This window comes from Nerophis lumbriciformis, linkage group LG01 (genome assembly GCF_033978685.3).
Source record: "Nerophis lumbriciformis linkage group LG01, RoL_Nlum_v2.1, whole genome shotgun sequence".
Lineage (NCBI taxonomy): Eukaryota > Metazoa > Chordata > Actinopteri > Syngnathiformes > Syngnathidae > Nerophis > Nerophis lumbriciformis.
In genome coordinates this window covers 5,772,115-5,795,912 of record NC_084548.2, presented here as the reverse complement: position 1 = coordinate 5,795,912, position 23,798 = coordinate 5,772,115, and the positions used below count along the sequence as shown (strand labels likewise).

The 23,798-nt window shown below is 40.9% G+C and overlaps 1 protein-coding gene across 3 annotated transcripts in view; it reads left to right on the top strand.

Annotated features, from left to right (window-relative positions):
* tns2a (tensin 2a) overlaps nucleotides 1-23,798 on the top strand; it is a 220,920-nt gene that overhangs the window by 157,561 nt on the left and 39,561 nt on the right. For all 3 annotated transcript variants that reach the window (XM_061974002.1, XM_061973993.1, XM_061974011.1), the window contains exons 8-12: nucleotides 6,624-6,674; nucleotides 6,747-6,869; nucleotides 14,587-14,651; nucleotides 18,268-18,351; nucleotides 22,672-22,784. In XM_061974002.1, the coding sequence (XP_061829986.1) occupies nucleotides 6,624-6,674; nucleotides 6,747-6,869; nucleotides 14,587-14,651; nucleotides 18,268-18,351; nucleotides 22,672-22,784 (436 nt within the window). The remainder of the gene's footprint in view (nucleotides 1-6,623; nucleotides 6,675-6,746; nucleotides 6,870-14,586; nucleotides 14,652-18,267; nucleotides 18,352-22,671; nucleotides 22,785-23,798) is intronic.

The window sequence follows — 23,798 nt, the reverse complement described above, 5'->3', positions numbered from 1 at the left end:
CTATTTAGGAAAATCGCTATAGAAAATGGATGGATGGTTGTCTGTTTATATGTGTCCTATGATTTGACTGGCAAGCAATCCCAGCGGTTCTCCAGATAAAGCTGGGGTAGACTCCAGCTCACCTGTGACCCTTTGAACATGTGCTGTAGAAAGAGGATGGATGACAGTTGGTCTATATGGGCCCAATGATTGACTGGAAAGCAGCCCTGGGTGTACTAAAAGTGCAGCTGGGATAGGCTCCAGCTCATCTGTGACCCTTTGAACATGTGCTGTAGAAAGAGGATGGATGTTTGTCTGTCTATATGTGCCCAATGATTTGACTGGCAAGCAATCCCAGCGGTTCTTCAGATGAGGCTGGGATAGACTCCAGCTCACCTGAGACCCTAATGAGGAAAATCGCTATAGAAAATGGACGGATGGTTGTCTGTTTATATGTGTCCTATGATTTGACTGGCAAGCAATCCCAGCGGTTCGCCAGATAAAGCTGGGGTAGACTCCAGCTCACCTGTGACCCTTTGAACATGTGCTGTAGAAAGAGGATGGATGACAGTTGGTCTATATGGGCCCAATGATTGACTGGAAAGCAGCCCTGGGTGTAATAAAAATGCAGCTGGGATAGGCTCCAGCTCATCTGTGACCCTTTGAACATGTGCTGTAGAAAGAGGATGGATGTTTGTCTGTCTATATGTGTCCTATGATTTGACTGGCAAGCAATCCCAGCGGTTCTCCAGATGAAGCTGGGATAGACTCCAGCTCACCTGAGACCCTAATGAGGAAAATCACTATAGAAACTGGATGGATGTTTGTCTGTTTATATGTGTCCTATGATTTGACTGGCAAGCAATCCCAGCGGTTCTCCAGATAAAGCTGGGGTAGACTCCAGCTCACCTGTGATCCTTTGAACATGTGCTGTAGAAAGAGGATGGATGTTTGTCTGTCTATATGTGCCCAATGATTTGATTGGCAAGCAATCCCAGCGGTTCTCCAGATGAGGCTGGGATAGACTCCAGCTCACCTGAGACCCTAATGAGGAAAATCACTATAGAAAATGGATGGATGTTTGTCTGTTTATATGTGTCCTATGATTTGACTGGCAAGCAATCCCAGCGGTTCTCCAGATAAAGCTGGGGTAGACTCCAGCTCACCTGTGACCCTTTGAACATGTGCTGTAGAAAGAGGATGGATGACAGTTGGTCTATATGGGCCCAATGATTGACTGGAAAGCAGCCCTGGGTGTACTAAAAGTGCAGCTGGGATAGGCTCCAGCTCATCTGTGACCCTTTGAACATGTGCTGTAGAAAGAGGATGGATGTTTGTCTGTCTATATGTGCCCAATGATTTGACTGGCAAGCAATCCCAGCGGTTCTCCAGATGAAGCTGGGATAGACTCCAGCTCACCTGAGACCCTAATGAGGAAAATCACTATAGAAAATGGACGGATGTTTGTCTGTTTATATGTGTCCTATGATTGACAGGCAAGCAGAAAGGGGTGTTCTATAAATGCAGCTGGGATAGGTTCCAGCTCACCTGTGACTCCAATGAGGACAATCGCTATAGCCAGTGGATATTTGTCTGTCTATATGTGTCCTATGATTTGACTGGCAAGCAATCCCAGCGGTTCTCCAGATAAAGCTGGGATAGACTCCAGCTCACCTGAGACCCTAATGAGGAAAATCACTATAGAAAATGGATGGATGGTTGTCTGTTTATATGTGTCCTATGATTTGAATGGCAAGCAATCCCAGCGGTTCTCCAGATAAAGCTGGGGTAGACTCCAGCTCACCTGTGACCCTTTGAACATGTGCTGTAGAAAGAGGATGGATGTTTGTCTGTCTATATGTGTCCTATGATTTGACTGGCAAGCAATCCCAGCGGTTCTTCAGATGAGGCTGGGATAGACTCCAGCTCACCTGTGACCCTAATGAGGAAAATCGCTATAGAAAATGAATGGATGGTTGTCTGTCTATATGTGTCCTATGATTTGACTGGCAAGCAATCCCAGCGGTTCTCCAGATAAAGCTGGGGTAGACTCCAGCTCACCTGTGACCCTTTGAACATGTGCTGTAGAAAGAGGATGGATGACAGTTGGTCTATATGGGCCCAATGATTGACTGGAAAGCAGCCCTGGGTGTACTAAAAGTGCAGCTGGGATAGGCTCCAGCGCATCTGTGACCCTTTGAACATGTGCTGTAGAAAGAGGATGGATGTTTGTCTGTCTATATGTGCCCAATCATTTGACTGGCAAGCAATCCCAGCGGTTCTCCAGATGAAGCTGGGGTAGATTCCAGCTCACCTGTGACCCTTTGAACATGTGCTGTAGAAAGAGGATGGATGACAGTTGGTCTATATGGGCCCAATGATTGACTGGAAAGCAGCCCTGGGTGTACTAAAAGTGCAGCTGGGATAGGCTCCAGCTCATCTGTGACCCTTTGAACATGTGCTGTAGAAAGAGGATGGATGTTTGTCTGTCTATATGTGCCCTATGATTTGACTGGCAAGCAATCCCAGCGGTTCTTCAGATAAAGCTGGGGTAGACTCCAGCTCACCTGTGAGCCTTTGAACATGTGCTGTAGAAAGAGGATGGATGACAGTTGGTCTATATGGGCCCAATGATTGACTGGAAAGCAGCCCTGGGTGTAATAAAAATGCAGCTGGGATAGGCTCCAGCTCATCTGTGACTCTTGGGACATGCACTGTATAAAATGGATGGATGGCTGTTTGTTTATATGTGCCGTACAGTATGACTGGCACACAGTCCAGGTCCACATCTCAGTCTAAGGTCAGCTGGGATAGGCTCCAGCTCACCTGTGACCCTAATGAGTCACCGCTATAGAAAATGGATGGATGGTTGTTTGTTTATATGATTGACTGGCAAGCAGACAGGGGTGTTCTATAAATGCAGCTGGGATAGGTTCCAGCTCACCTGTGACTCTGAAGAGGACAGTTGCTGTAGGAAATGGATGGGTGTTTGTTTCTATGTGCCCTATGATAGGCTCCAGCTTACCTGTGACGCTAATGAAGAAAACCGCTATAGAAAATGGATGGATGGTTGTTTGTTTATATGTGTCCTATGATTGATAGGCAAGCAGACAGGGGTGTTCTATAAATGCAGCTGGGATAGGTTCCAGCTCACCTGTGACCCTAATGAGGACAATCGCTATAGCCAGTGGATGTTTGTCTGTCTATATGTGCCCTACGATTTGACTGGCTAGCAATCCCAGCGGTTCTCCAGATAATGCTGGGGTAGACTCCAGCTCACATGTGACCCTTAGAACATGTGCTGTAGAAAGAGGATAGATGATAGTTTGTCTATATGTGCCATACAGTATGACTGGCATGCAATCCAGGTCCACATCTCAGTCAAAGGTCAGCTGGGATTGGCTCCAGCTCACCTGTGGCCCTAATGAGGACAATCGCTATAGAAAATGGATGGATGCTTGTCTGTTTATGTGTCCTATAATTGACTGACAAGCAGGCAGGGGTGTTCTATAAATGCAGCTGGGATAGGTTCCAGCTCACCTGTAATCCCAATGAGGACAATTACTATAAAAAATGGATAGTTGTCTGTCTATATGTGTCCTATGATTGACTGGCAAGCAATCTGGGGTGTTCTCCAAATAAAGCTGGGATAGGCTCCAGGTCACCTGTCACCCTAATAAGGAAAATCGCAATAGAATTTTGATAAATGGATTGTTAATTGTCTACATGTCCCCCTTAATGAACTGTCAAACAGCCGAGTTTGTACTCAAAATGCAGCTGTGATAGGCTCCAGCTCATATGTGACTCTTAGGACACGCGCTGTAGAAATATGGATGGATGGATTTTGTCTATATGTGTCATACAGTTTGACTGGCAAGCAGTACAGGTCCACATCTCAGTCAAAGGTCAGCTGGGATAGGCTCCAGCTTACCTGTGACCCTCATGAGGAAAATTGCTATAGAAAATGGATGGATGGTTGTCTGTTTATAAGTGTCCTATGATCAATTGGATGGATGTTTGTCTGTATGTGCCCTATGATATGACTGGCAAGCAAGCTGGGGTGTTCTCAAAATAAAGCTGGGATAGGCTCCAGCTCACCTGTCACCCTAATGAGGACAATCGCTATAGAAAATGGATGGTTGTCTGTTTATACGTGTCCTATTATTGACTGGCAAGCAATCTGGGGTGTTCTCAAAATAAAGCTGGGATAGGCTCCAGCTCACCTGTCACCCTAATGAGCACAATTGCTATAGAATTTTGATAAATGGATTGTTAATTGTCTAAATGTTCCCCATAATTGACTGTCAAACAGCCTAGTGTGTACTCAAAATGCAGCTGGGATAGGCTCCAGCTCACACGTGACCCTAATGAGGACAGTCACTATACAAAATGGATGGTTGTCTGTCTATTAGTGCCATATGATATGACTGGCAAGCAATCTGGGGTGTTCTCCAAATAAAGCTGGGATAGGCTCCAGCTCACCTGTCACCCTAATGAGGACAGTCGCTATAGCATTGTGATGAATGGGTTGCTAATTGTCTAAATGTTCCCCATGATTGACTGTCAAACAGCCCAGTGTGCACTCAAAATGCAGCTGTAATAGGCTCCTGCTCACCCGTGACCCCAATAAGGGTAAAATCACTGCAGGCGGTTTGTCCATATGTGCCATACAATCTGTTTGACAAGCAACCCAGGGAGTTCTAAAAGTAAAGCTGGGATAGGTTCCAGCATACCTGTGATCTGAATGACGACAATTGCTATAGAGACAGGACGGATAGTTGTCTGTCTATGAGTTGACTGGCAAGAGAATGTTCCCAAAATGCAGCTGGGATAGACTCCAGCTGCCCTCATGTGGCTCCATCTAGTGTTTTATTTTTCTATATTCAAACACAGTGTTACTGTTCAAACTGTGTGTACTGTTACAGTGGCCATAAACAATAAATATACAAACCCCGTTTCCATATGAGTTGGGAAATTGTGTTAGATGTAAATATAAACGGAATACAATGATTTGCTAATCATTTTCAACCCATATTCAGTTGAATATGCTACAAAGACAACATATTTGATGTTCAAACTGATAAACTTTTTTATTTTTTTGCAAATAATCATTAACTTTAGAATTTGATGCCAGCAACACGTGACAAAGAAGTTGGGAAAGGTGGCAATAAATACTGATAAAGTTGAGGAATGCTCATCAAACACTTATTTGGAACATCCCACAGGTGAACAGGCACATTGGGAACAGGTGGGTGCCATGATTGGGTATAAAAGTAGATTCCATGAAATGCTCAGTCATTCACAAACAAGGATGGGGCGAGGGTCACCACTTTGTCAACAAATGCGTGAGCAAATTGTTGAACAGTTTAAGAAAAACCTTTCTCAACCAGCTATTGCAAGGAATTTAGGGATTTCACCATCTACGGTCCGTAATATCATAGCTAAGCCCGTGACCTTCGATCCCTGCATCAACAAGCGACATCAGTGTGTAAAGGATATCACCACATGGGCTCAGGAACACTTCAGAAACCCACTGTCAGTAACTACAGTTGGTCGCTACATCTGTAAGTGCAAGTTAAAACTCTCCTATGCAAGGCGAAAACCGTTTATCAACAACACCCAGAAACGCCGTCGGCTTCGCTGGGCCTGAGCTCATCTAAGATGGACTGATACAAAGTGGAAAAGTGTTCTGTGGTCTGACGAGTCCACATTTCAAATTGTTTTTGGAAACTGTGGACGTCGTGTCCTCCGGACCAAAGAGGAAAAGAACCATCCGGATTGTTATAGGCGCAAAGTTGAAAAGCCGGCATGTGTGATGGTATGGGGGTGTATTAGTGCCCAAGACATGGGTAACTTACACATCTGTGAAGGCGCCATTAACGCTGAAAGGTACATACAGGTTTTGAAGCAACATATGTTGCCATCTAAGCAACGTTACCATGGACGCCCCTGCTTATTTCAGCAAGACAATGCCAAGCCACGTGTTGCATCAACGTGGCTTCATAGTAAAAGAGTGCGGGTACTAGACTGGCCTGCCTGTAGTCCAGACCTGTCTCCCATTGAAAATGTGAAGCCTAAAATAGCACAACGGAGACCCCCGGACTGTTGAACAACTTAAGCTGTACATCAAGCAAGAATGGGAAAGAATTCCACCTGAGAAGCTTCAAAAATGTGTCTCCTCAGTTCCCAAACCTTTACTGAGTGTTGTTAAAAGGAAAGGCCATGTAACACAGTGGTGAACATGCCCTTTCCCAACTACTTTGGCACGTGTTGCAGCCATGAAATTCTAAGTTAATTATTATTTGCAAGAAAAAAATAAAGTTTTTTGTCTTTGTAGCATATTCAACTGAATATGGGTTGAAAATGATTTGCAAATCATTGTATTCCGTTTATATTTACATCCAACACAACTTCCCAACTCATATGGAAACGGGGTTTGTACTTGTTTTTAATGAATACCTAGGCCTCCTGTGCTACCACGTTGTAATGTTGGTTATTATGGTGAGCCAAGTTTTCTCAGAAGTGGTGAAAAAGATGTAGAGAATAACATTCACTCGCCACAGTCATGAGATCTATCAAAAGTTGATCTTTTCCAAAGATATTGCTGATCAGTTTTCACAGATCGATCATTTCCTGTCTTCCAGCTCCTCAATCTCTCCGAGAGGCGTCACGACATGAGTCGACTCAACCCAAAGGTAAGCGCTTCTCCTTGCGTTTCCTCGCCGATTACCTTCCCGGTTGCCTGAATCGCAGCGGTGCCACACCAGGTCCACGACTTCGGCTGGCCCGACCTCCACGCCCCGCCGCTGGACAAGATCTGCGCCATATGCAAGGCCATGGAGACGTGGCTGACCTCCGACCCGCAGCACGTGGTGGTCCTGCACTGCAAGGTCAGAGTTCAGGGGCCCCTTTTTTTCTCTCCCCCCACGGGAAGTTTCCCAGAGTTGGAAGCCGGCAGATGTGTGGGAATTGATGTTCAGACCCATTCTGCTTTGTATTGTGCGTATTAATGATACTGTATGTACATGTCTTTATTAGGGCCCGCATGGCCCATTGTAAAAGGACTCCCAAAGGGAGTCCTTATGCAATGGGACATAAGGACCTATTGAATTTGTAATTTATACTGTAAACTATATACATCTAGAATGGATTCACAGCGCTTCACTTTTTCCACATTTTCTTATGTTACAGCCTTATTCCAAAATGGAATAAATCTCTTTTGTCCTCAAAATTCTACACACAATACCCCAAAATGACATTGTGAACTATTATTATTATTATTTTTTTTTTTATGTTTTGCAAATATATTAAAAGTAAAAAAAATAAACCAAAAATTGTACATAAGTATATGTACAGCTTTTGGTCAATATATATATATATTAAAAAAAACAAATGTTCACATTGTCATTATGGTGAATTGCAGGGGTGTGGAACACGGTTGCACCGAGGGCCACATCGCAGTTATGGCTGCCCTAAGAGGGCCCCTTGTAACCGTATATAATTTATGAATATAAATGTGTAAGAATTCACCTCATGATGTTATCAAATTAATTGCTGTGCTTTTGATTATTATTGAATTTCTAGCATTTTTTATTATTATACCGCCGCCTATTTGAGCTGTAATTTGACCCCCTTAACATGCTTCAAAACTCACCAAATTGGACACACATCAGGACTGGCGAAAATTGCGATCTAATCAAAAAACCAAACCCCAAAACTCAAAATTGCGCTCTAGCGCCCCCTAGGAAGAAAACACAGACAAAACTGCCTGTAACTCCCAGTAGGAATGTCGTAGAGACATGAAACAAAAACCTCTAAGTAGGTCTCACTTAGACATATATTACATACACTGACAACCCCCAGCCAAAATCAACAGGAAGTTTGCAATGCCCCCTTCAAAACAAAAGTTGTGTAAAAACAGTCACCTTTTTTCAAACATTATCTCCTCTGAGCGCGTTTGTCGTGTCGGCTTCAAATACGCACAGGAGAGAGATTGAACTCTTTTGATTAAAAATTGATAAAAGAGTTTTAATTACTGCTCCGGTTTGGATTTTATGAGCCCTCAAAGAACCGCTTCGCTGATGCTGCTGCGCTGCTGCCGTCTCAAGGTGGCCGCACCCTGCTCAGACAAAACTGCCTCTAACTCCCAGTAGGAATGTCGTAGAGACATGAAACAAAAAACCTCTATGTAGGTCTCACTTAGACCTATATTTCATACGCTGACAACCTCCAGCAAAAATCAACAGGAAGTTTGTAATTCCCCCTTCAAAACAAAAGTTGTGTAAAAACAGTCACCTTTTTTCAAACATGATCTCCTCTGAGCGCGTTTGTTGTGTCGGCTTCAAATTAGCACAGGAGAAAAATTGATGAAAGAGTTTTAATTACTGCTCGGGTTTGGATTTCATGAGCCCTCAAAGAACCGCTGTGCTGATGCTGCTGCGCTGCTGCCGTCTCAAGATGGCCGCACCCTGCTCAGACAAAACTGCCTGTAACTCCCAGTAGGAATGTCGTAGAGGCATGAAACAAAAACCTCTATGTAGGTCTCACTTAGACATATATTTCAAACCCTGACAACCCCCAGCCAAAATCAACAGGAAGTTTGCAATGCCCCCTTCAAAACAAAAGTTGTGTAAAAACAGTCACCTTTTTTCAAACATGATCTCCTCTGAGCGCGTTTGTTGTGTCGGCTTCAAATTAGCACAGGAGAAAAATTGATGAAAGAGTTTTAATTACTGCTCGGGTTTGGATTTCATGAGCCCTCAAAGAACCACTGCGCTGATGCTGCTGCGCTGCTGCCGTCTCAAGATGGCCGCACCCTGCTCAGACAAAACTGCCTCTAACTCCCAGTAGGAATGTCAGAGACACATGAAACAAAAACCTCAATGTAGGTCTCACTTAGACCTATATTTCATACACTGACAACCCCCAGCTAAAATCAACAGGAAGTTTGCAATTTCCCCTTCAATACAAAAGATGGCTAAAATATTTGCCTTTTTTCAAACATCTCCTTTGAGGTCGCGGGGGCAGCAGCCCAATCAGGGAAGCCCAAACCTCTATGTAGGTCTCACTTAGACCTATATTACGTACACTGACAACCCCCAGCTAAAATCAACAGGAAGTTTGCAATTTCCCCTTCAATACAAAAGATGGCTAAAATATTTGCCTTTTTTCAAACATCTCCTTTGAGGTCGCGGGGGCAGCAGCCCAATCAGGGAAGCCCAAACCTCTATGTAGGTCTCACTTAGACCTATATTACATACACTGACAACCCTCAGCTAAATTCAACAGGAAGTTTGCAATTCCCCCTTCAAAACAAAAGTTGTGTAAAAACAGTCACTTTTTTTCAAACATTATCTCCTCTGAGCGCGTTTGTCGTGTCGGCTTCAAATACGCACAGGAGAGATTGAACCCTTCTGATTAAAAGTTGATGAAAGAGTTTTAATTACTGCTCCGGTTTGGATTTTATGAGCCCTCAAAGAACCGCTGCGCTGATGCTGCTGCCGTCTCAAGATGGCCGCACCCTGCTCAGACAAAACTGCCTCTAACTCCCAGTAGGAATGTCAGAGACACATGAAACAAAAACCTCAATGTAGGTCTCACTTAGACCTATATTTCATACACTGACAACCCACAGCTAAAATCAACAGGAAGTTTGCAATTCCCCCTTCAATACAAAAGATGGCTAAAAAAACTTGCCTTTTTTTCAAACATCTCCTCTGAGGTCGCGGGGGCAGCAGCCCAATCAGGGAAGCCCAAACCTCTATGTAGGTCTCACTTAGACCTATATTACATACACTGACAACCCCCAGCTAAAATCAACAGGAAGTTTGCAATTCCCCCTTCAATACAAAAGATGGCTAAAAAAACGTGCCTTTTTTCAAACATCTCCTCTGAGGTCGCGGGGGCAGCAGCCCAATCAAGGAAGCCCAAACCTCTATGTAGGTCTCACTTAGACCTATATTACATACACTGACAACCCCCAGCTAAAATCAACAGGAAGTTTGCAATTCCCCCTTCAATACAAAAGATGGCTAAAATATTTGCCTTTTTTCAAACATATCCTCTGAGGTCGTGGGGGCAGCAGTTGTTATTAGTGAGAATATACTTATTTTAAGGTATTTTGGGTTCATTAAGGTTGGCTAATTTTACAAACCCCATTTCCATATGAGTTGGGAAATTGTGTTAGATGTAAATATAAACGGAATACAATGATTTGCAAATCCTTTTCAACCCATATTCAATTGAATGCACTACAAAGACAACATATTTGATGTTCAAACTCATAAACTTTATTTTTTTCTTGCAAATAATAATTAACTTAGAATTTCATGGCTGCAACACGTGCCAAAGTAGTTGGGAAAGGGCATGTTCACCACTGTGTTACATGGCCTTTCCTTTTAACAACACTCAGTAAACGTTTGGGAACTGAGGAGACACATTTTTGAAGCTTCTCAGGTGGAATTCTTTCCCATTCTTGCTTGATGTACAGCTTAAGTTGTTCAACAGTCCGGGGGTCTCCGTTGTGCTATTTTAGGCTTCATAATGCGCCACACATTTTCAATGGGAGACAGGTCTGGACTACAGGCAGGCCAGTCTAGTACCTGCACTCTTTTACTATGAAGCCACGTTGATGTAACACGTGGCTTGGCATTGTCTTGTTGAAATAAGCAGGGGCGTCCATGGTAACGTTGCTTGGATGGCAACATTTGTTGCTCCAAAACCTGAATGTACCTTTCAGCATTAATGGCACCTTCACAGATGTGTAAGTTACCCATGTCTTGGGCACTAATACACCCCCATACCATCACACATGCTGGCTTTTCAACTTTGCACCTATAACAATCCGGATGGTTCTTTTCCTCTTTGGTCCGTAGGACACGACGTCCACAGTTTCCAAAAACAATTTGAAATGTGGACTTGTCAGACCACAGAACACTTTTCCACTTTGTATCAGTCCATCTTAGATGAGCTCAGGCCCAGCGAAGCCGACGGCGTTTCTGGGTGTTGTTGATAAAACGGTTTTCGCCTTGCATAGGAGTTTTAACTTGCACTTACAGATGTAGCGACCAACTGTAGTTACCGACAGTGGGTTTCTGAAGTGTTCCTGAGCCCATGTGGTGATATCCTTTACACACTTATGTCGCTTGTTGATGCAGTACAGCCTGAGGGTTCGAAGGTCACGGGCTTAGCTGCTTACGTGCAGTGATTTCTCCAGATTCTCTGAACCCTTTGATGATATTACAGAGCGAAGATGGTGAAATCCCTAAATTCCTTGCAGTAGCTGGTTGAGAAATGTTTTTCTTAAACTGTTCAACAATTTGCTCACGCATTTGTTGACGAAGTGGTGACCCTTGCCCCATCCTTGTTTGTGAATGACTGAGCATTTCATGGAATCTACTTTTATACCCAATCATGGCACCCGCCTGTTCCCAATTTGCCTGCACACTTGTGGGATGTTCCAAATAAGTGTTTGATGAGCATTCCTCAACTTTACCAGTATTTATTGCCAAATTTCCCAACTTTTTTGTCACGTGTTGCTGGCATCAAATTCTAAAGTTAATGATTATTTGTCTTTGTAGCATATTCAACTGAATATGGGTTGAAAAGGATTAGCAAATCATTGTATTCCGTTTATATTTACATCTAACACAATTTCCCAACTCATATGGAAACGGGGTTTGTACATGTGTTGGAAAGTCTCGACAAGCCACATTTTCTTGTTCTATTGGCAGATCATTTTGCTTAGTTCAAATAAAATACCCCTCATTTCTATTGATTTTTTTTCTTGTTTTTGACCACTGACTTTTTGCAGTGTGGCGGGCCAAATCATGAGTTTGACACATGTTTTTTCTAATTTTTAAAACATTTACAAACCTTTTTTTTTTTTTTTAACTTCAGAATGTCATTATGGGGTATTGTGTGTAGAATTTTGAGGGAATTTTTTTTTTTTTTTTTTTTTTCATTTTGGAATAAGGCTGTAACCTAACAAAATGTGGAACAGCTGAGGCGCTGTGAATACTTTCTGGATGCACTGTATGTACAGTATGTTCATCTAGGTGCACTGTATGTACAGTATGTTCATCTAGGTCAGGGGTCGGCAACCCGCAGCTCTAGAGCCGCATGCGGCTCTTTAGCGCCGCCCTAGTGGCTCTCTGGAGCTTTTTCAAAAATGTATGAAAAATGGAAAAAGTTGAGGGGCAAAAAAAATTTTTTTTTGTTTTAATATGGTTTCTGTAGGAGGACAAACATGACACAAACCTCCCTAATTGTTATAAAGCACACTGTTTATATTAAACATGCTTCACTGATTCGAGTATTTGGCGAGCGCCGTTTTGTCCTACTAATTTTTGCAGTCCTTGAACTCACCGTAGTTTGTTTACACGTATATCTTTCTGCGACTTTCTAGGACGTGTTTTATGCCACTTCTTTTTCTGTCTCATTTTGTCCACCAAACTTTTAACGTTGTGCATGAATCCACAAAGGTGAGTTTTGTTGATGTTATTGACTTGTGTGGAGTGCTAATCAGACATATTTGGTCACTGCATGACTGCGAGCTAATCGATGCTAACATGCTATTTAGGCTAGCTATATGTACATATTACATAATTATGCCTCATTTGTAGCTATATTTGAGCTCATTTAGTTTCCTTTAAGTCATATTAATTCAATTTATATCTCGTGACACACTATCTGTATGTATTATTGCTTTTAATTTTTTGCGGCTCCAGACAGATTTGTTTTTGTATTTTTGGTCCAATAAGGCTCTTTCAACATTTTGGGTTGCCGACCCCTGATCTAGGTGCACTGTATGTACAGTATGTTAATAGTGCAATGGAATAAACACATCACATAATGCAAACAGGAGGTCAGGATTTTAACGGTTTTGGTCAGCGGAAATTTCAATCCTGAAAAAACCCACGCCACCTCCGGAACAGACAACATACAAGAATTCCTGTCATTTAGGCCAGAAAGGAGGAAGAAGAAGGAGAAGTCCTCCATTGAGAGGCACAGTCCTGCCTAACGAGCTTTAATTTGTGCTCACTGTGAAGCGGTGCAGCCTACTTCCTGATGTCCAGAGGGGAGGAAGGGGGTGGGGGGTCACATTAGGAATTTGATGCTGGAATGTTCTTGGAATGCGTCACAATGTTTGGAAGAAAACATCACGGGGGAGAGCTCGATCATTAGAGCTCGGATGATCAAGGAACGGCCTAATTTCCTCAAATGTTCCTGTGACTATGAATGCAAATCACAATCAAAATGACTTCATTAAGTTGTTTGAATACGCTTCATTTATAACGCCTCCAACTTTCATTTTGTTCTAAATGTAAAAGACTTCCTTGTGGTCTACATAACATGTAATGCTGGTTCATTGCTCAAAATGTTGCATAGATCTTCAAATTGCTTCAGAATGCGCCGTTTTGTGGGCGGTCTTATTTACGTGGCTCACCTTCGACGGCGTCTTCTCCCCGTCATCTTTGTTGTAGCGGTGTAGCGTGCAAGGACGGGAGTGGAAGGAGTGTCAAAAGATGGCGCTAACTGTTTTAATGACATTCAGACTTTACTTCAATCAATAATGGAGCAGCATCTCCTCATCCGGAAACAACAAACGTCCAAACGGAAGTCTCTAATAACTAAAGTTTGTTGGGTGAATAATGTAAACTCACTACACCGGTATGTTTTAGCGCTTTCATGGCGAGTTTACTGACAGATATAAGTAAGAACTTTACACTACTTTATATTAGAAATGGCAACAACGGAGGATGAATAACAAGATAGAGAACAAGAAGTTAGAGAAAAAGAAGAAGCTTATCGACTACGGCGTCGTCGCCACGGACTACACAGGCAGATGCGCGCAATCTTTCAGGATTTATGCAGATCCCAAATACAGATCAGCAGGTACCAGAAAGTACGAAAAGTTGCTCCTCGTCCGTGGCTCACTAATGCAACAAAAAAGCCGGAAATGTGTCCCGTGAAAAAAACGTCAGACCGGAACTCTCTAATAACTAAAGTTCCTTGGGTGAATAATGTAAACTCACTACACCGGTATGTTTCAGCGCTTTCATGGCGAGTTTACTGACAGATATAAGTAAGAACTTTACACTACTTTATATTAGAAATGGCAATAGCGGAGGATGAATAACAAGATAGAGAACACGAAGTTAGAGAAAAAGAAGAAGCTTATCGACTACGGCGTCGTCGCCACGGACTGCACAGGCAGATGCGCGCAATTTTTCAGGATTTATGCAGATCCCAAATCCAGATCAGCAGGTACCAGAAAGTACGAAAAGTTGCTCCTCACTGATGCAACAAAAAGGCCGGAAATGTGTCCCGTGAAAAAACGTCCGACCGGAACTCTCTAATAACTAAAGTTCCTTGGGTGAATAATGTAAACTCACTACACCGGTATGTTTTAGCGCTTTCATGGCGAGTTTACTGAGAGATATAAGTAAGAACTTTACACTACTTTATATTAGAAATGGCAACACTGTTGATGCATTTTTTTTTTTTGACGTTAGTGGAGATGATTTTAAACAGTCAGTTGCCTTAGTAGACCACACGCCTTGAACAGATGCGCCAATTGGAGCATTTATTGTCATGTTTGTGCAGGGCAACAAAGGCAAAACAGGAGTGATCATTGCAGCCTACATGCACTACAGCAAGATCTCAGCAGGGTGAGTGGCATCTTCTTACTCTTAGTTTACTTGCATGGAAGAGAGCAGCATTTGGATGTTTTCTCCATTGACACACACACACACACACACACAAAAAAGACACTGCCACAATTTCCACTTTCAAGGTGCCGTTTGATGAATTAAGCCCAGTGGATTTTGCACAGGAACACTGGAATCCTGTGGCCCATGCCAGCTGTATCCTCTCCATGTCGCTCCTGGCATGGAGAGAGTCTGGTGTGGGACTCATCATGGAAATGATCTGCTGAAAGCCACTCTCTCTCTCTATGTGTGTGTGTGTTCTGGCAATGCTTACTTAATGGGGATATCGCTCTGTTTACACAGTCACCTTTAGGGGACCGCTGACGGTATGGGGACAAAAAAAACAGGTCCCTGAAAGGGAAACCTTTTTAAATGAGAGTCAGATCCATTCTGAAGATGCCTAAGTGATTTTTAAGCTTTGGCTCATAAAACATGTTTACTGGGAAATTTGGATTACCGTATTTTTCGGAGTATAAGTCGCACCGGCCGAAAATGCGTAATAAAGAATGAAAAAAACTAGGGATGTCCGATAATGGCTTTTTGCCGATATCCCATATTCCAATATTGTCCAACTCTTTAATTACCGATACCGATATCAACCGATACTGATATATACAGTCATGGAATTAACACATTATTATGCCTAATTTGGACAACCAGGTATGGTGAAGATAAGGTCCTTTATAAAAATAAATAAATAAATAAAATAAGTAAAATAAATTAATAAAATAAATTAATAATTATTAATTTATTTAATTTAATTAATTAATTTAATTTATTTATTATTTAATTATTTTATTTATTTATTAATAAATTAATAAATAAATTAAAAACATTTTCTTGAATAAAAAAGAAAGTAAAACAATATAAAAACAGTTACATAGAAACTAGTAATTAATGAAAATGAGTAAAATTAAGTGTTAAAGGTTAGTACTATTAGTGGACCAGCAGCACGCACAATCATGTGTGCTTACGGACTGTATCCCTTGCAGACTGTATTGATATATATTGATATATAATGTAGGAACCACAATATTAATAACAGAAAGAAACAACCCTTTTGTGTGAATGGTGGAGGGAGGTTTTTTGGGTTGGTGCACTAATTGTAAGTGTATCTTCTGTTTTTTTATGTTGATTTAATTAAAAAAACAAAAAAAATCAAACAAAAAAAACAAACGATATTGATAATAGAAAAACCGATACTGATAATTTCCCATATTACATTTTAAAGCATTTATCGTCCGATAATATCGGCAGGCCGATATTATCGGACATCTCTAATTATTACCTTAAAGCATATTTGCCAACCTTGAGACCTCCGAATTCGGGAGATGGGTTGAGGTGGGCGGGGTTTGGTGGTAGCGGGGGGTGTATATTGTTGCGTCCCGGAAGAGTTGGTGCTGCAAGGGGTTCTGGGTATTTGTTCTGTTGTGTAATGTGTAACAGTGCGGATGTTCTCCCAAAATGTGTTTGTCATTCTTGTTTGGTGTGGGTTCACAGTGTGGCGCATATTTGTAACAGTGTTAAAGTTGTTTATACGGCCACCCTCAGTGTGACCTGTATGGCTGTTGACCAAGTATGCATTGCATTCACTTATGTGTGTGTGTAAAAGCAGCATATATTATGTGATTGGGCTGGCACGCTGTTTGTATGAAGGAAAATTGAACGTGACGACAGGTTGTAGAGGACGCTAAAGGCAGTGCCTTTTAGGCACGCCCCCAATATTGTTGTCCAGGTGGAATTCGGGAGAAATTCGGGAGAATGGTTGCCCAGGGAGATTTTCGGGAGGGGCACTGAAATTCAGGAGTCTCCCGGGAAAATCGGAAGGGTTGGAAAGTATGCCTTGAAGGCCTACTGAAATGCGATTTTCTTATTTAAACGGGGATAGCAGGTCCATTCTATGTGTCATACTTGATCATTTCGCGATATTGCCATATTTTTGCTGAAAGGATTTAGTAGAGAACATCGACGATAAAGTTTGCAACTTTTGGTCGCTGATAAAAAAGCCTTGTGACGTCACAGGTTGTGGAGCTCCTCACATCTGCACATTGTTTACAATCATGGCCACCAGCAGCGAGAGCGATTCGGACCGAGAAAGCGACGATTTCCCCATTAATTTGAGCGAGGATGAAAGATTTGTGGATGAGGAAAGTGAGAGTGAAGGACTAGAGGGCAGTGGGAGCGATTCAGATAGGGAAGATGCTGTGAGAGGCGGGTGGGACCTGATATTCAGCTGGGAATGACTAAAACAGTAAATAAACACAAGACATATATATACTCTATTAGCCACAACACAACCAGGCTTATATTTAATATGCCACAAATGAATCCCGCATAACAAACACCTCCCCCCTCCCGTCCATATAACCCGCCAATACAACTCAAACACCTGCACAACACACTCAATCCCACAGCCCAAAGTACCGTTCACCTCCCCAAAGTTCATACAGCACATATATTTCCCCAAAGCCCCCAAAGTTACGTACGTGACATGCACATAGCGGCACGCGATCAAATGTTTGGAAGCGTACTCACGGTACTGTGTCTGCATATCCAACTCAAAGTCCTCCTGGTAAGAGTCTCTGTTGTCCCAGTTCTCCACAGGCCAATGGTAAAGCTTGACTGTCATCTTTCGGGAATGTAAACAATGAAACACCGGCTGTGTTTGTGTTGCTGCAGTCGGCCGCACTACACCGCTTCCCACCTACAGCTTTCTTCTTTGCTGTCTCCATTGTTCATTGAACAAATTGCAAAAGATTCACCAACACAGATGTCCAGAATACTGTGGAATTTTGTGATGAAAACAGACGACTTAATAGCTGGCCACCATGCTGTCCCAAAATGTCCTCTACAATACCGAGACGTTTTCAGCAGGGTATGTCGCGCGAAATTTTAAATTGCACTTTAGTAAACTAACCCGGCCGTATTGGCATGTGTTGCAATGTTAAGATTTCATCATTGATATATAAACTATCAGACTGCGTGGTCGGTAGTAGTGGGTTTCAGTAGGCCTTTAAAGTATGATTACATTCAGAATGTTCCATCCTTCTATATATGGTAGTTGGAGTTGCAGAGGACTGCTAAATAGCAGTTTTCAGTAATGTCACAGAAGATGCAGGATTTGCTTTAAAACATTTAAGTGGTGAAACTTCCTATAAGAGGACAGCTGTAGTGATGTATTCTGACCATCATGTCATATTTACTTTCAACTTTTGTTCTTTTTAAATGGTCCTCAGTAGTCATGTACTAATTTGTGTGAATTATGCAAAATTATTTCAATTTGGTCCCCATGAACCATATGAACTCTTTTTCCCCAGGGTCCCCAGTAAGAATGATCCGCACATTACTTCATCAATCCAGAGATTTAAAGACGTGTATGAGCTAACTGGCCAGTGGACATTTTACACCATTTTTTTTATGCCTCCACCACCTGTAGAAAGGCTGGTCCCCATAAGTCATGATCAAAAACTTGGTCCCCATTCCAAATGACAACCAGTATGTGTGTGTGTGTGTGTGTGTGTGTGTGTGTGTGTGTGTGTGTGTGTGTGTGTGTGTGTGTGTGTGTGTGTGTGTGCAGGGCGGACCAGGCTCTCAGTACTCTGGCCATGAGGAAGTTCTGTGAAGATAAGGTGGCCTCCTCCCTCCAGCCATCACAAAACAGGTAGAGGCCACAGGGTGCTTACAAGTGGGGGGTCTGAGGGGGGAAACAGGAAGGGTTGAATCCTTTGCTTTTTTTTTTGCATGCTAGTTAAGCCAAACATGAAGTGTGCGCAGAAGTATACAGCATTTCTATGCTTGTATATTTATCTTTATTGGGGGTCAGCAACACGCGGCTCTTTATTGCCGCCCCAGTGGCTCCCTGGAGCATTTTTATAAAAGGATTGGAAATGGAAAAAGATTGTTTTTGTGTTAGTATTTTTTTTTGTTTGAGGACAAACATGACACAAACCTTCCCGATTGTGAGAAAGTCCACTGTTTAATATGTGTGTGTGTGTACGCTTCACTGATTAGAGTATTTGGTGGACATCGTTTGGTGGTTCTTGAACTCACCACAGTGTGGACCGTGACGCAACACTTTGTTTACATGTAAAATCTTCCACTCCTTCTTTGTCTCATTTTGTCCACCAAACGTTTTATGCTGTGCATAAATGCACAAAAGGTGCGCTTTGTTGATGTTATTGACTTGTTGGAGTGCTAATCAGGCATATTTGGTCAGTGCATGACTGCAAGCTAATCGATGCTAACATGCTATTTAGGCTAGCTGTATGTACATATTGCATCATTATGCCTTATTTGTAGGTATATTTGAGCTCATTTAAGCCTTGTGTAATGTTCATATTGTTGTTACTCAGCCAGCGTTTGTGGGTCTGATGGACCCGTTGCATTTTGTGGCTTTTAATGCCTCACAATCAAACACTTTTATGTTAAAATACTCAACAGATGTTTATTGGAATAAGGTAAACATCTGTTTGGTATTTTAACATAAAAGTGTTTGATTGTGAGGCATTAAAAGCCACAAAATGCAACGGGTCCATCAGACCCACAAACGCTGGCTGAGTAACAACAATATGAACAAGTTATCTCACCTTCTGAGTAGCCTCTGATTTACTAATGGTTTCTAATGTTGTAAAAATGTGTAGAATAAATATTACCGTATTTTTCGGACTATAAGTCACAGTTTTTTTCATAGTGCGACTTATACTCAGGAGCGACTTATGTGTGAAATTATTAACACATTAGCGTAAAATATGAAATAATATTATTTATCTCATTCACGTAAGAGACTAGACGTATAAGATTTCATGGGATTTAGCGATTAGGAGTGACAGATTGTTTGGTAAACGTATAGCATGTTCTATATGTTATAGTTATTTGAATGACTCTTACCATAATATGTTACGTTAACATACCAGTTGGTTATTTATGGGTCATATAACGTACACTTATTCAGCCTGTTGTTCACTATTCTTTATTTATTTTAAATTGCCTTTCAAATGTCTATTCTTGGTGTTGGCTTTTATCAAATACATTTCCCCCCAAAATGCGACTTATACTCCAGTGCGACTTATATATGTTTTTTTCCTTCTTTATTATGCATTTTCGGCCGGTGCGACTTATACTTATAGTCCGAAAAATACGGTACATTTCAACATTTCTGTCAACGAAGATTTGCTTCAGCCTGCGAAACATAGTCATTTTGATAGTAGGCTATTATAGCTAATATAGATACTTACATCATGTGTTGCCTTCATTATAAGACTTATATATATATTTTATATATTTTTGTGGCTCCAGACGGATTTGTTTTTGTATTTTTGGTCCAATTTGGCTCTTTCAACGTTTTGGGTTGCCGACCCCTCATCTATATAATAGTGACATATTTGTGTTGTTTCCTATTGTGTAAATAGTGTGGATTATTTACTGCTCAATGGCTCCCTCTGCAGGTGCAAAGTGTAACACGCTTTAAAGACTCATGCGGTGATTGGTACACAATTCACAAGGGATGATTCCATCAGAATTTTATGCGGCCAATTCTGGTCATGCATGCGCAGGATCGACTGATACCAACACATGTATTAACTATCAGTTTTTCAATGTATTATTGGTGAGTGCTGTTGACAGTTTAACAATGTCAACACAATATTTAAAGTAGTTCCTTAGTCCCTTGTATTACATTCAATTGTTTCAGCAAAACAGTCAATACTACATAATACTTAAACAAATACAAAAACTATCTAGTACTCATTTAAATCCTTTGGTTTTTGCTCTCAAAGTCCTCCATGTGTCCAGGGAATTATTCCCCTGAGTTTGTACACATGAACAAAAACAACAAAAAAACATTTTGAAAAAATTTAAATATCGACTTTAGTATCAATCATATACTGATACAACCCTTGGTATCGACACCACCAATTTATGGATCGATCCATGTCATGTACTGAATGCTGACACACCAACACTTGTTATATTATCCTCTCTCTAGGTCAGGGGTCGGCAACCCAAAATGTTGAAAGAGCCATATTGGACCAAAAGTACAACAAAAAAACTAAAAATTCGCAAAAATTAAAAGGCTTATATAAGTGTTATAATGAAGGCAACACATGATGTAAGTGTCTATATTAGCCTACTATCAAAATGACTATGTGTCGCAGGCTGAAGCAAATCTTCGTTGTCGTTTATTCTACACATTTTTTTACAACAATGGAAAATATTAGTAAAACGGAGGCTTCTCAGAGGATGAGATAACTCCTGGAAATGACTGGCTTAAATGACCAAAGGTATAGATGTGTGTGTCCAAGTTAAAAGGAAAGGCAGGCTATCTTCTAATGGATTTTTTACAATCTTTGCAAGCTGGGTAACGTTTGCTGTGGTCTGGAACAACATGGCACACACACACACATACGTCATTATTCACACAAGTGAATAATGCTGTATAATAGACTGTATTTATATTATCCACATGTGAATAATGCTGTATAATAGACTGTATTTATATTATTCACATGTGAATAATGCTGTATAATAGACTGCATTTATGTTATTCACATGTGAATAATGCTGTATAATAGACTGTATTTATATTATTCACATGTGCATAATACTGTATAATAGACTGTATTTATGTTATTCACATGTAAATAATGCTGTATAATAGACTGTATTTATGTTATTATCATGTGAATAATGCTGTATAATAGACTGTATTTATGTTATTCACATGTTAATAATGCTGTATAATAGACTGCATTTATATTATTCACATGTGAATAATGCTGTATAAAAGACTATTTATATTATTCACATGTGAATAATGCTTTATAATAGACTGTATTTATATTATTCACATGTGAATAATGATGTATAATAGACTGTATTTATATTATTCACATTAATGCTGTATAATAGACTGTATTTATGTTATTATCATGTGAATAATGCTGTATAATAGACTGCATTTATATTATTCACATGTGAATAATGCTGTATAAAAGACTATTTATATTATTCACATGTGAATAATATTGTATAATAGACTATTTATATTATTCACATGTGAATAATGCTGTATAATAGACTGTATTTATGTTATTCACATGTGAATAATGCTGTATAATAGACTGTATTTATATTATTCACATGTGAATAATGCTGTATAATAGACTGTATTTATATTATTCACATCTGAATAATGCTGTATAATAGACTGTATTTATATTATTCACATGTGAATAATGCTGTATAATAGACTGTATTTATATTATTCACATGTAAAAAATACCTAAGTGTTTATTGTTTATTGTGAGCGAACTGTGGTGCTGAATTTCCCCCAGGGATCAATAAAGTACTTTCTATTCTATTCTATGCAGATAATGTGTCATGAGACATGCAACTATAAATTAAATACACAGAGGACAAAGGTGAAGGAAATTAAACGATCTCAAACATACCTACAAATAAGGCATAATGATGCAATATGTACATACAGCTAGCCTAAATAGCATGTTAGCATCGATTAGCTTGCAGTGACTAAATATGCCTGATTAGCACTCCGACAAGTCAGTAACATCAACAAAGCTCACTTTTGTGCATTCACGCACAGCATAAAACGTTTGGTGGACAAAATGAGACAAAGAAGGGGTGGCATAAAACACATCTTTCTGTGGCAGCGTCAAAGACAGTTGTACACGTAAACAAACTACGGTGAGTTCAACAATGAAGGTTTGTGTCATGTTTGTCCTTTTTTGAAAAAGCTCCAGGGAGCCACTTAGAGTCTTATTAATATACGTGTCAACTTCCTGTAACATGCTAACATCTACACTTCTCAAACTTTACTTAGCAATTATTTCTTGGTGTTGTTTAAAGCTAGCTTAGCCATTAGCATGCCTGCTCCTGGCTGGCTCTCATGTTTAGTCTCGTCTTCCAGGGATTTGAGTTCATTACTTGATAACGATACTAAGAAGCGGTGTATTGGATTCATCAGGTATATCTACTATTTCGGGGGTCTTCTGTCCGGAGCCATCAAGATGAACAGCAGCCCGCTCTTCCTGCACCAAGTTCTCATTCCATCCCTCCCCAACTTCCAAGGAGAAGGAGGTGTGTGTTTTTATTCTTATCAGTCAGAGACTCCATGCTTCTCCTCCAAATGTCCATTATTCATCTCAGTAAGACTCCTGGAACACACTCGGCTGAGTTTGGTGCCACAGATTATGATTACTATTATGTTAGATCCACTATGGACTGGACTCTCACTATTATGTTAGATCCACTATGGACTGGACTCTCACTATTATGTTAGATCCACTATAGACTGGACTCTCACTATTATGTTAGATCCACTATGGACTGGACTCTCACTATTATGTTAGATCCACTACGGACTGGACTCTCACTATTATGTTAGATCCACTATGGACTGGACTCTCACTATTATGTTAGATCCACTACGGACTGGACTCTCACAATATTATGTTAGATCCACTATGGACTGGACTCTCACTATTATGTTAGATCCACTATGGACTGGACTCTCACACTATTATGTTAGATCCACTATGGACTGGACTCTCACTATTATGTTAGATCCACTATGGACTGGACTCTCACACTATTATGTTAGATCCACTATGGACTGGACTCTCGCTATTATGTTAGATCCACTATGGACTGGACTCACACTATTATGTTAGATCCACTATGGACTGGACTCTCACACTATTATGTTAGATCCACTACGGACTGGACTCTCACACTATTATGTTAGATCCACTATGGACTGGACTCTCACTAATATGTTAGATCCACTATGGACTGGACTCTCACTATTATGTTAGATCCACTATGGACTGGACTCTCACTATTATGTTAGATCCACTATGGACTGGACTCTCACTATTATATTAGATCCACTATGGACTGGACTCTCACACTATTATGTTAGATCCACTATGGACTGGACTCTCACACTATTATGTTAGATCCACTATGGACTGGACTCTCACTATTATGTTAGATCCACTATGGACTGGACTCTCACTATTATGTTAGATCCACTATGGACTGGACTCTCACTATTATATTAGATCCACTATGGACTGGACTCTCACTATT